This window comes from Heptranchias perlo, chromosome 27 (genome assembly GCF_035084215.1).
Source record: "Heptranchias perlo isolate sHepPer1 chromosome 27, sHepPer1.hap1, whole genome shotgun sequence".
Lineage (NCBI taxonomy): Eukaryota > Metazoa > Chordata > Chondrichthyes > Hexanchiformes > Hexanchidae > Heptranchias > Heptranchias perlo.
The window spans coordinates 2261528-2275780 of record NC_090351.1 but is presented as its reverse complement, the minus strand read 5'-3'; the positions used below and the strand labels follow the sequence as shown (position 1 = coordinate 2275780).

The 14253-nt window shown below is 44.7% G+C and overlaps 1 protein-coding gene across 1 annotated transcript in view; it reads left to right on the top strand.

The window, feature by feature from the left end:
- LOC137344341 (insulin-like growth factor I) overlaps positions 1-6622 on the top strand; it is a 59555-nt gene extending 52933 nt beyond the window's left edge. Inside the window, exons 3-4 of the mRNA XM_068007212.1 lie at positions 2353-2519; positions 3234-6622. Coding sequence (XP_067863313.1) covers positions 2353-2519; positions 3234-3452 — 386 coding nt within the window. The 3' untranslated portion in view covers positions 3453-6622. The remainder of the gene's footprint in view (positions 1-2352; positions 2520-3233) is intronic.
- Positions 6623-14253: the final 7631 nt, after the last annotated feature.

Here is a 14253-nt window from a genome sequence, read left to right as displayed (position 1 = left end):
CCTATCCTCCAATTACATAGGTGATGAATTTCCTCTCTCCAAATCTCCAGTTACAGTAGTGCTGAGTTTCCTCACTCCAATCCATCAATAGCATTAGTGCTGAATTTCATCACTCCTGTCCTCCGTTTACATTAGTGCTGAGTTTCCTCACTCCCACCTGTCAATCACATTAATGCAGAGTTTCATTACTCCAATCCTTCAGTCACACTAGTGCATAAGTTTTGGATAGGCTTCAGTTTATGAAGTGTGCAAGGTGGGAGGCCAGCCAGGAGAGCATTTGAATAGTCAGCACTAGTGTAACTGATGGACTGAGTGAAGGAACTCAGCACTAGTGTAACTGATGGACTGAGTGAAGGAACTCAGCACTAGTGTAACTGATGGACTGAGTGAAGGAACTCAGCACTAGTGTAACTGATGGACTGAGTGAAGGAACTCAGCACTAGTGTAACTGATGGACTGAGTGAAGGAACTCAGCACTAGTGTAACTGATGGACTGAGTGAAGGAACTCAGCACTAGTGTAACTGATGGACTGAGTGAAGGAACTCAGCACTAGTGTAACTGATGGATTAGAGTGAAGGAACTCAGCACTAGTGTAACTGATGGACTGAGTGAAGGAACTCAGCACTAGTGTAACTGACGGATTAGAGTGAGGAAACTCAGCACTAGTGTAACTGACGGACTGAGTGAGGAAACTCAGCACTAGTGTAACTGACGGACTGAGTGAAGGAACTCAGCACTAGTGTAACTGACGGATTAGAGTGAGGAAACTCAGCACTAGTGTAACTGACGGACTGAGTGAAGAAACTCAGCACTAGTGTAACTGACGGACTGAGTGAAGAAACTCAGCACTAGTGTAACTGACGGACTGAGTGAGGAAACTCAGCACTAGTGTAACTGACAGACTGAGTGAAGGAACTCAGCACTAGTGTAACTGACGGATTAGAGTGAGGAAACTCAGCTGTAATGTAAAGGGAGCATTGGAGTGAGGAAATTAAACACTGATGTAACTGACAGATTGGACAGAGGAAATTCAGCAGGCCCGAATGGCCGTATGGCGTACTCCTGCTCCTATTTCTTATTTTCTTTCTATTCTCATATAACTGCAGGATAGTAATGAGGAAATTACCATCACTAATGTACATGGTGCATTGCAGTAAGTAAATTCAGCATTAATGTAACTCATAGATTTGAGTGAGGGAACCAAGCACTAATGTAACTGGAGGATAGGAGTGATTAGCGCTGAGTTTCCTCACTCCAATCCATCAGTTTCATTAATGCTGAATTTCCTATCTCCAATCCATCAGTTTCATTAATGCTGAATTTCCTATCTCCAATCCATCAGTTGCATTAGTGCTGAGATTCCTCACTCAAATCCTCCAGTGTCATTAATGCTGAGTTTCCTCCATCCCAATGCTACCTGTCTCTGCAATCCCCCCAGCTAGAAACGAGGCATTTTCTTCTTTCCACACTCTAATCCGTCTGCACCTATTGTCCCAGGAATTATCCACAGATTAATTTAGCACTGGTGCTTTTACCATTCAATGTAGCCTGCCTCACTCTGCTCTATCCAGGGAAAAACAAACTGGATTGTATGCCGTGCCCACGTTTCTTGCACATTCAAGCAAGATCCACACCAGTGAGTAGAGCTGGCTGAGACCATTTCTGTCATGGGATTCACATGACAAAGCACTGGCCGCCCAAACAAAGACTTCTCAACAGGGTGAGGGATCTATGCATTCGTTAGATAGCTCAGAAGAAACATGCTTCGGATTTAGCTTCCTGCTCACTGGCTTGGGAAGAATTGGACATGGCAGGCCTGCTCAGGATGTTCTGGCATTGAATGGCCTGCTCAGGATGTCTTGGCACTGAGTCAGCTTGTTTAGGACGACTTCATACTCAGCAGACTGACTGCCAACTGGTTCAAGAGTACCTGGCACGAAGCAAGCTGGCTCTGGAGGCCCTAGCATTGAATGGGCTGGCTCAGGATGGCTTGTACTAAGTGGATTGGATCAGGACGGCTTAGCACTGAATGGGTTGGCTCAGGTAGTGGCTGGCACTAAGCGGGCTGGCTCAGGAGAGCTTATCACTGAGTAGATTGGCTCAGGATGTCCTGGCACTATATGGACTGGCTCAGGAGAGCTTAGCACTGAGAACCGTGGGGGCTGACTGACTGAGAATTATCTGACACCGATAGGGTTGGGCCAGGCAATACTGGCACTGAGTACGTTAGAGGCTGACTGGTTAGGACACTGGGTTGGCTCAGGAGGACTCAAGAAGGGTGGGTAGTGGTTTATGAGAAAAGCCTCTGCTGTTATACTGTGCCAACAATAACTGTGACCTGCACTCTCCAGGTAAAAGTCCCTCGTACATAAAGTACAAGTACAACATAAAGAGGCCCAGTAAGGGAATTGTGGAGGAATGCTGCTTTCGAAGCTGTGACCTGCAGTTGTTGGAATCGTACTGTGCGACTCCCCGAACATCGCGGTCCGTGCCACCGTTAGTCACCATCAGGCTCCAGGTGAGGACCTCAGCTTCCGCAAGGAGTTACAGCTCCCTCGATTAAACGTAGTCCTGCGACTTATACTTCAACATGAAAGCGACTGAGGCAGGCGTGAATAAAACATTTGGCCTGGGATTTCCTCGGAGTGGCTCCTGGGAGGTGATGGGGACCGAGGGGGACAGGCTCCAGGGAAACTTGTCACCTCTACAGTTAAACAAGGCAGGGAGAGAATCCCACTCATACAATCTTACAGCACAGGAGGAGGCCATTTGGCCCATCGTGCCTGTGCCGGCTTTTTGAAAGAGCTATCCAATTAATCCCATTCCCCTGCTCTTTCCACATAGTCCTGTAAATTTTTCTCTTCAATATTTATCTAATTCCCTTTCGAAAGTTATTATTGAATCTGCTTCCACTGCCCTTTCAGGCAGCGCGTTCCAGATCATAACAGTTGTATAAAAAAAATTCTCATCTCCCCTCTGATTCTTTTGCCAATCACTTTAAATCTGTGTCCTCTGGTTATCAACCCTTCTGCCACTGGAGACAGTTTCTCTTTATTTACTCTATTAAAACCCTTCATGATTTTGAAAACCTCCATCAAATCTCCTCTTAACCTTCTCTGTTCTAAGGTGAACAATCCCAGCTTCTCCAGTCTCTCCACATAACTAAAGCCCCTCATTCTTGGTCCCATGACTTTCAGGCAATGGGCGTGATGCTTATTTAATTTTATTTCAGGAAGAACATTTAGAGAAATCGCATAAAGAGACCTCCAAGTCTGCCAAGTGGATCTCAAAATTACTGGGATATAAAAAGATGGCAGAAAGCGGAGACTCGCCAGGAAGCAAGCACGTGTTGCGGGACCTGAGCCCCTCCCAGAGTCAAACGCCTTTGATGGCACTGTTGAGCAAGTCGCCAAAGAAGGTTCCAGAACTTCAGAGAACAAACTCACGATAGTATTAAAGAAGGAGAGAACTGCATGTTGGGCAGGATGCACTAGTCTCTGCTGCCCTTTCCTGTTCAATGTTACTGTGAATTCAACGCTAGTGTTGAAACTCGGATGAGAGGATGGAGTTGGAGTGACCCAATGCCTCTTCTTTCAATGAAACATTTTGCTCATCACTTTATCTCGTGCTGGTCTGATCTGTCCCCCCACTCCTCCTCCCTCCACCCACCCACCCCCCCCGCTCACATTCCCATGGCCTAGTCTGACCTGGATGTCTGACTTTATAACCAGAAGAAAGAAACCCACAACTTCAACAATGCAAGAGAGAACTTCAAAAGGTTCAGTCTCAAATTGCCTTCGGTACTGGAACTAATATCTGTTCTTAAATGGGCTCCTTATTTAAAGAAGTATGAACAAATTCGGACAGAAATTAATATGGAAACTTACACACACTGAGCTTCTTCCAGCAGAACACAAGAGGACTGTGTCTCTGGAGACACTGACGAGAACCAAACAACTAGAGAACAATATCAGCAGCGAAGGAGCAATGGGCTCAGCAGCTAGATCTCATGAATTCAAGTGCTTTTTGACCACAGGATTGAGTAGAAACAGTAGGTCCAATCGGTTAATCAAGAGACTGGAAACATAGAATGGGAGGGTGGGAGTGGGGGGAATATAAAATCCTTTTAGCGAACTCTGGATAATGCAACAGTTCAGGCGACTTAGGATGATTATGTGAGAGTCCGGTGCGAATTCGCTTGCAATGGGCAACTTTCTCCAGATGTATCACTCTGTAAAGTCCTAAGCAAAATGGAATCGAAGGAAGTGCCACATTGGACAGTTCCAAAGAGACTAAAGGTGCACCTTATTTAACGTTGAGAGTTCTGTAAACTTCACTGCCACTGATCGGTCCCAGCGAGTGGTGCGGACGTTGATTGTGTCTGGTGACGAACTTCCTGAACATGTATTTAATGCCTGTTGAGTTATTTGTATGTATTCCATTGTAATTCCTTGAGTACCATTTGCCAGCGTTACACTTCAGTATTACATTACTACATTACGTTACAGCGTTGCATTACCATAATCCATTAATATTATGTAGCACAGCATTACATCACTGTCCCGCCCATCTCCAGTAAGCCTGATGGATGATATGCTTTATAACCTGCAACATTTTCTCATCTTTCCATTTTCAGTGCGCAAAAGATAAAAGGAAGATTTCCATTGGTCCACTATCGCTTGGGAATGACTGTCAGTGATGTTATGGGATGGAGGCTTAGGGCACTCATATCTACGGCCACTCACTGCTAGTTCAACGCACTCTTGAAACCCTATTTTTCCTAGGCTCCAACTCCATCTCCCTGCCTGGCCACTGTCCCAGGCTGAAACCGACTGTTTGCAACCTTGGCATCCTATTTGGCCCTGAGCTGAGCTCCCGACCCCTTCCTCTCCATTACCAAGACCGCCTACTTCCACCTCCATAACATTGCCCGTCTCTGCCCCGCCCTCAACCAAATTCAAGCTTTTGTTGCCTTCAGCTGCCTAGGCCCTAAGCTCTGGAATTCCCTCCCTAAACCTCTCTGCCTCTCCACCTCTCTCTCCTCCTTTAAGACGCTCCTTAAAACCTACCTCTTTGACCACCTGTATTAATGTCTCCTTCTTTGGTTTAGTGTCAAATTTTGTCTGAGAACGCTCTTGTGAAGTGTCTTGGGACATTTTGCTAAGTTAAGGGCGCAATATAAATGCAAGTTGTTGTGAAAAGGTTAACAACAACGTTAAAATGGCGGAGAGAGAAACTTGACACCGAGTGAGTTAGACATTCATCTGATAACATCGCTAAAGTTCATTTTTTAAGGGCTAATTCCGTGCTGCTACATTCCCAGTTGGAGCCTGTGCCCGCAGGGATGGGAGGCCGGAGACCCAGGCTACAGTGTTGTAGCTTTCTGTGAGTGCAGATCACATAGAGATTACCATACGGAAACAGGCCATTGGGCCCATCCAGTCCGTGTCGGCACTTACCCTCCATGTGAGCAAATAGTCCACATCATGTTTACCCACCCTGTACCCATATCCCTCCATCCCCTTTTCCTTCTTCCGCCTATCCATCCCCTTCATGACATTATAAACAAAGCAGGAACAATTTCTCTCTGCAAAATCAGAACACCATTCTTTTCAAAGCATTCCTGCAATTTCACTGGAATAAGCAGGCTTAGGAATCATCCTGCCTTTCTTAAAATGTCACGAACATGCAGCGACCAGTGGAAATCTTCTGCTCCCTCGCGGTTTTAGAGTTGCGATGAATGAATTTGTACTGTCATTTTCTACTTGTATTTATTTATAAAATTCTGTAAGCTTTGTGAAATCAGTGTATTGTACATCAGCAGCAAGCCAGGAATCGGTTTTAATTTTTTATTGGACAGACAATAAAACTCTACAGCATTTCACACACAGAACAAGGCAATGTGCTGCCAACCTGGTTGGATTTTTCAAACACCGTTTTAATTGCAGACGGGAATTGTGTATCATGTGATCTCTGTGGGGACCATCTTGTTTTTCTGTCTGTAATGTGTCAGCGACTGAAGGTGAAGACAGCAGTTAGAGACCTCCGGTCAGTCTGATGAGTGTAGAGCTCAGCCATACAGACCAGGAAGAGCCCTAGTTCAATCCCCGTCCTGTGAAGGCAGAAGCAGGATGTATTACAGTTAGCTCCAGTGCCACTGGGCTAGAAAGGGCTCCTGCTGAGGGAGCTCGGTTGTGATGCCTGCCATGGTCAAATTGCCTGTTGACCGGCTCAGACGTGAGAGCGATCACTTCAGAGAGGCCTTTCAGGAACTTTAGTGTCCATGAGACTGAATCCTAGCAACATCCAGTGCAGTCAGCAGAGTGCAGAAACCTGGGGGTGGAGGCAGGGAGCACGATCATGGCTGTGGGTCTGAAACACAAAGCAGAAAGCTCTTCACTGTTGCTGATGTACTGCTGGGGAGGGTGGTAGAACACCTCAGAAGGGATCTTCAGCAGAACCCTGACTGCACTCAATCAATTTTGGAGGTACTGGGTTCAGTCTGTCAACTGCATCTTCGAACTGCGTGATTGCATGAAGTGTGATTGTTATGTGGTGTGATACTGCACTTACTGACTGATACACAGGTGTTATTACACAATAAATAATGGGTTTCACTTACACTCTGTGTGTCTCACTGATTTACTCTGCACTTCAGTTTGGGTATTGGTTTGATTACGTTGTGTATAAGGAAGCAACATAGCAAGCAAGAGTCAAGGCCTGTTAGTGAGGCTGGCATAAACAATTTAGGAGGTTCTTAGCTGGAACAGGAGAGAGAGACGTCCCCCAGGGTAAGTCTGAGATCCCAAACCTGAGTACAGAATCTGTTAGACTCTTTATTTTTGGACATAGGAACAGGAGGAGGCCATTCAGCCCCTCATGCCTGTTCCACCATTCAATTAGATCATGGCTGATCTGTATCTGTATCAACTCAATTTATCCACTTTGCTTCTATATCCCTTACTACCCTTACCCAACAAAAATCTATCGATCTCAATTTTGATATTTTCAATTGACCCTCAGCCTCAACAGCTTTTTGGGGGAGAGAGTTCCAGATTTCCACTCCCCTTTGTGCTTCCTGACATCACCCCTGTACGTCCTAGCTCTAATTTTAAGGTTATGCTCCCTTGTTCTGGACTCTCCCATCAAAGGAAATAGTCTCTCTATCTACCCCATCAATTCCTTTAATCAACTTAAAAACCTCAATTGGATCACCCCTTAATCTTCTTTATTCAAGGGAATACAAGCCCAGTCTGTGCAACCTGGCCTCATAATGCAACCACAGACATGAGTCCCGCACGGTGTGCTGCCTCCCTGGTGCCAGGGTAAAGGACATCAAGGAGAGGGTGCAGAACATTTTGAGGGGGGAAGAGGAACAGCCAGAAGTCGTAGTCCATGTGGGAACCAATGACATAGGAAGGAAAAGGGTCGAGGTCTTGCAGTCAGAGTTTCAGGAGCTATGGAGGAAGTTAAAGCAGGACCTCAAAGGTAGTAATCTCTGGATTACTCCCAGTGCCACGCGTTAGTGAGTATAGGAATAGTAGGATAAGACAAGTTAACACATGGCTGGTGAAATGGTGCAGGAGGGAGGGCTTCAGATCCCTGGGGCATTGGGACCAGTTCTGGAGCAGGAGGGAACTGTTCAAGAGTTGCACATGAACAGGGCTGGGACAATGCCCTCACAGGGAGGTTAACTAGTGCAATGGGGGAGGGTTTAAACTAATTTGGCTGAGGGAAGGGTACCTGGATGAAGCATTAGAGAGGAGAAACAAGGCGTACAAAGGACTGGGAGAGACAAACAGCATTAGAATAAAGAATAGTTCAGAAATAGGAGGGATCAGAGTTGGGAGAAATGTGAGGCAGACTAAGAAGGGTTCAGAATGCCTGTGTGTAAATGCACGGAGCGTGCGTAAGGTTGGTGAGCTGCAGGCTCAAGTCGTCACGTGGGATTATATGATATAGTGGCAACGATAATGGAGACCTGGCTCAAACAAGGGGAGGATTGGGTACTTAATATTCCTGGTTACAAGGTATTCAGGAAAGATCGGGAAGGAAAGAAAGAGGGGGGAGGGTGACAGTATTGATCAAAGAAACTATTACAGCACTGGAAAGGGATGATGTAGTTGAGGATCAAAGACAGAATCTATTTGGTTAGAATTAAGGAACAATAAAGGAGCTGTTATACTACACTATTGTAGGGCACCAAATAGTGGGAAGGAGATAGAGGAGCAAATTTGCAGGCAAATTACGGAAAGATGCAAGAACTTTAGAGAAGTGACAATGGGGGACTTCAACTATCCTAATATAGCCTGGGAAAATAATAATGTAAAGGGAAAAGAGGGAGGGGGGAATTCCTGAAATGTGTACAAGAGAAATTTCTTGATCAGTGTGTTTCAAGCCCAACGAGGAGGGAAGCAATGCTGGATCTAATTCTGGGGATTGAAGTGGGGCAAGTGGAGCATGTTTCAGTGGGGAAGCATTTAGGGAACAGTGATCATAATATCATTAGGTTTAGAATAGTTATGAAAAAGGATAGGAAAAATTAAATGGGAAAATACCCACCTGGAGGAGGGCTAATTTCAGTGAGTTGAAAAGGGATCTAGCCCAGGTGGATTGGAATCAAAGTTTGTCAGGTAAAACAGTAAATGAGCAATGGAGGGATTCATAATTGAGTAGAGAACCCGGCTGAATACAAAAAGTCCTGGGGAGAACTGAAAAAGGAAATAAGAGAGAGTATGAGAATAGATTAGTGGGTAACATAAAAGGGAACCCGAAAGTCATTTATAAACATATAAATAGTGAAAGGATAGTCAACGGAAGAGTGGGGTCGATTAGGGACAAAAAAGGGAGATCGTCTTGTGGAGGCAGAGGGTATGACGGAGGTAATAAATGAATATTTTGCATCCGTCTTCACTGAAGAAGAAGATGCTGCTAATATCACAGTGAAGGAGGAGGTAATAGAGAAATTGGATAGGATAAAAATAGATAAAGAGGAGGTACATAAAAGGTTGGCAGCGCACAAAGTCGAAAAGTCACCTGGTCTGGATGGGATGCATCCGAGGTTGCTGAGGGAAGTAAGGGTGGAAATTGTGGAGGGTCTGGCCACGATCTTCCAATCCTCCTTAGATATAGGAGTGGTGCCAGAACACTGGAGGATTGCAAATGTTACACCCCTGTTCAAAAAAGTGGAGACGAATAAACCTGGCAACTACAGGCGAATCAGCCCATTGTCGTTTGTGGGGAAACTTTTAGAGACATTAATACTGGAGTATTGTGTCCAATTCTGGGCACCACACTTCAGGAAGGATGTCAATGTCTTAGAGATGATGTGGAGATGCCGATGATGGACTGGGGTGGACAAATGTAAGGAATCTTACAACACCAGGTTATAGTCCAACAGTTTTATTTGAAAATCACAAGCTTTCGGAGATTATCTCCTTCGTCAGGTGAGTCACGCTACACGTAACCCCACCAACAGGAAAAAAAAGTTATCTGTTTTTAATACAACTGGACATTCTCTCTCTCTCTCTCTCTCTGCCTTTCGGGTCTCTTTCACTCTTTGTCTGTGTAATCTGACCCATTGTGTATTCAGTATACTAGGACGTACTGTTTTCCATGGCTAACCTGTCTGAACACCAATGACACCTTTGATTGGTGTGATTGTGTCCCAGCCTAATATAAGATATGCGATTTGAGAACCTTTCATTCACTCACTCACCTGACGAAGGAGATAATCTCCGAAAGCTTGTGATTTTCAAATAAAACTGTTGGACTATAACCTGGTGTTGTAAGATTCCTTACAAATGTCTTAGAGAGGGTACAGAAGAGGTTTGCTAGAACGGTACCAGGGATGAGGGACTTCAGTTATGTGGAGAGACTGGAGAAGCTGGGACTGTTCTCCTTAGAACAGAGAAGGTTAAGGGGAGATTTGAATGAGGTGTTCAAAATCATGAACGGTTTAGATAGAGTAAATAAGAAGAAACTGTTTCCAGTGGCAGAAGGATCGTTAACCAGAGGACACAGATTTAAGGTGATCGGCAAACGAGCCAGAGGCGTCATGAGGAAACATTTTTTACACAGCGAGTTGTGATCTGGAATTCACTGCCTGAAAGGGCGGTGGAAGCAGATTCAGAGTAACTTTCAAAAGGAAACTAGATAAATACTTGAAGGGAAAAGAGCAGGGGAATGGGACTAATTGGATAGCTCTTTCAAAGGGGCTGGCACAGGGAAGATGGGCCAAATGGCCTCATCCTGTGCTGTACCTACTATGATACTGTGAAAATGAAATGGCACTTGGAAAAATATGAATTAATAAATGAAAGCCAGCACAGATTTGTTAAAGGCAAATCGTGTTTCAGTAACTTGATTGAGTTTTTTGATGAAGTAACGGAAAGGGTTGATGAGGGTTGTTCGGTTGATGTTGTGTATGTGGACTTTCAAAAGGCATTTGATAAAGTACCACATAATAGACTTGTTAGCAAAATTAAAGCCCATGGGATTAAAATGGGCAGTGGCTGCGTAGATACAAATTAGGCTAAGGGACAGGAAACAGAGAGTCGTGGTGAAGGGTTATTTTTTCAGACCAGAGGGAAGTATACAGTGGTGTCCCCCAGGGGTCGGCGTTAGGACCACTGCTCTTTTCTGATCTATATTAACGACCTGGACTTGGATATACAGGGAATAATTTCAAAGTTTGCAAATGACACGAAACTCGGAAATGTAGTAAACAGTGAGGAGGATAGTAACAGACTTCAGGAGGATATAGACAGACTGGTAAAATGGGCAGACACATGGCAGATGAAATTTAATGCAGAGAAGTGTGAAGTGATTCATTTTGTTGGGAAGAATGAGGAGAGGCAAAATAAACAAAATGGTACAATTTTAAAGGGGATGCAGGAACAGAGAGACCTGGGGGTGTATGTACACATGGCTTTGAAGGTAGCAGGACAAGTTGGGAAGGCTGTTAAAAAGGCATATGGGATCCTGGGCTTAATTAGTAGAGGCATGGAGTGCAAAAGCAAGGAAGTTATGCTAAACCTTTATAAAACATTGGTTAGGCCCCAGCTGGGTATTGTGTCCAATTCTGGGCACCACACTTTAGGAAGGATGTCAAGGCCTTAGAGAGAGTGCAGAGGGATAAGGGACATCAGTTATGTGGAGAGATTGGAGAAGCTGGAGTTGTTCTTATTAGAACAGAGAAGGATAATGGGAAATTTGATAGTGGTATTCAAAATCATGAACGGTTTTGATAGAGTAAATAAGGAGACACTGTTTCCAGTGGCGGAAGGGTCGGTAACCTGAGGACACAGATTGAAGGTGATCGGCAAAAGAACCAGAGGTGACATGAGGAAAAAAATTTACACAGTGAGTTGTGATGATCTGGAATTCACTGCCTGAAAGAGTGTGAAGCAGATTCAATAGTAACTTTCAAAAGGGGATTTGATAAATACTTGAAGTGGAAAAAATTGCAGGGCCATGAGGAAAGAGCAGGGGAGTGGGAATAAATGGATAGCACTTTGAAAGAGCCGACACAGGCATGATGGGCCGAATGGTCCCCTTCTGTGCTGTATCATTCTATGCGTCTCTGATTCTATGATACGGTAGGGTGTACATTGTCTGTGGGAGGAGATTAAATGGGTGGGTAGAGTCCATGATAGGGGAGAGTGTACACGGGCTGTGGGAGGAGATTAAATGGGTGGGTAGAGTCCATGATAGTGGAGAGTGTACACGGGCTGTGGGAGGAGATTAAATGGGTGGGTAGAGTCCATGATAGTGGAGAGTGTACACGGGCTGTGGGAGGAGATTAAATGGGTGAGTAGAGTCCGTGATAGGGGAGAGTGTACATGGGCTGTGGGAGGAGATTAAATGGGTGGGGAGAGTCCTTGATAGGGGAGAGTGTACATGGGCTGTGGGAGGAGATTAAATGGGTGGGGAGAGTCCTTGATAGGGGAGAGTGTACATGGGCTGTGGGAGGAGATTAAATGGGTGGGGAGAGTCCATGATAGGGGAGAGTGTACATGGGCTGTGGGAGGAGATTAAATGGGTGGGGAGAGTCCGTGATCGGGGAGAGTGTACATGGGCTGTGGAAGGAGATTAAATGGGTGGGGAGAGTCCGTGGTAGGGTAAAGAAAGGACTTTCATTTATATAGCACTTTAAGATCCTAAAGTGCTTCACAGCGAAAGAAGTACTTTTTGAAGTGTAGTTACTGTTGTGAAGTAGGCAAATGTGACAACCAATTTGCACGCAGCAAGGTCCCACCAACAGAAATGAAATAATCTATTTCTGGTGGTGACTGTTGCAGGATAAATATTGGCCAGGACCCCAAGAGAACTCCCCTGCTCTCCTTCGAATAGTGTCATGGGATCTTTTACCTGAGAGGGCAGATGGGGCCTCAGTTTAAAGTCTCATCCAAAAGACAACACCTCTGACAGTGCCAGCCTAGAGTTTGTGCTCAAGACTCTGGAATGGGGCTTGAACCCACAACCTTCTGATTCAGAGGCAAGAATGCTCCCACACACAGTTAACATCTTGATGGAGGGAGGGGAAGGGAGAAAACTCGATGATAGGCATGGATTGTATATGGGAATTGAAAGAACTGTGAACAATTCCATAAATGACATCCTTACCTCCATGGGCTTCCTACGTCCAAAGGAAGATGATACTCACAGTGAGTAATTCTCATTTGATTTCACAAATTAACACAGAGAAGTAAAAGGACAATACAAGACATCAATAAAAACCATATGGACTCTTATCTCTGTCCATATCCCAGTATAGACCTTGCTCTCTCTCTCCATTCCAGACTACTATCTCAGTCCCTAATCCAGTATAGACACTACTCTATCTCTCTATACCCGATTATTAGCTCTGTCCCTATTCCAGTATAGACCCTGTGCCATCTCCCCACACCCGACTATTATCTCTGTACATACCCCACTATAGACCCTGCTCTATCTCTCCATTCCCAACTATTATCAATGTCCCTATTCCACTAAAGACCCTGCTCTATCTCTCCATTCCTGACTATTATCGCTGTCCCTATTCCAGTATAGACCCTGCTCTGTCTGTGTATACTCGACAATTATCTCTGCCTCTATTTGACTATAGTCCCAGCTCCATCTCTCTATACCCGTCCATCATCTCTGTCCCTATTCCAGTATAGACCCTGCTCTATCTCTATATACCCGACTATTATCTCAGTCCCTATTCCAGTATAGACCCTGCTCTATTTCTATATAGCTGACTATTATCTCTGTTCCTATTCCTATATAGTGCCTCCTCTATCACCCCAGACCCAACTATTATCTTTGTCACTATTCCAATATAGACCCTGCTCTATTTCTATATAGCCAACTATTGTCTCGGTCCCGATTCCAGTATGGAACCTCGTCTAACTCTACATAAGAACACAAGAAATAGTAGGCCATACGGCCCCTCGAACCTGCTCCGCCATTCAATAAGATCATGGCTGATTTTTGACCTCATCTCCACTTTCCTGCCTGATCCCCATATCCCTTGATTCCCTTACAGTCCAAAAATCTATCGATCTCAGCCTTGAATATATTCAATGACTCAGCATCCACAGCCCTCTGGGGTAGAGAATTCCAAAGATTCACAATCTTCTGAGTGAAGAAATTCCTCCTCATCTCAGTCTTGAATGGCCGACCCCTTATCCTGAGACTATGACCCCCAGTTCTAGACAGTCTAGCCAGGAGAAACAATCTTTCAGCATTTACCCTGTCAAGCCCCGTCATAATCTTATATGTTTCAATTAGATCACTTCTCATTCTTCTAAACTCCAAAGACTATAGGCTCATTCTACTCAAACTCTCTTCATAGGACAACTCTCTCATGGAGAAATTAATGGGACTAAAAGCCGACAAATCCCCTGGACCTGATGACCTACATCCTAGCGTTTAAAAATGGTGGCTGCAGAGATAGTGGATGCATTGGGTTTGATCGTCCAGAATTCCCTCGATTCTGGAACGGTTCCCATGGATTGGAAGGTAGCAAATGTAACCCCGCTATTCAAGAAAGGAGGGAGAGAGAAAACAGGGAACTACAGACCAGTTAGCCTGACACCAGTAATAGGGAAAATGCTAGAATCTATTATAAAGTACATAGTAACAGGGCACTTAGAAAATCATAATATGATTAGGCAGAGTCAACATGGTTTTATGAAAGGGAAATCGTGTTTGATGAATCTATTAGAGTTTTTTGAGGATGTAACTAGCAGGGTAGATAATGGGGA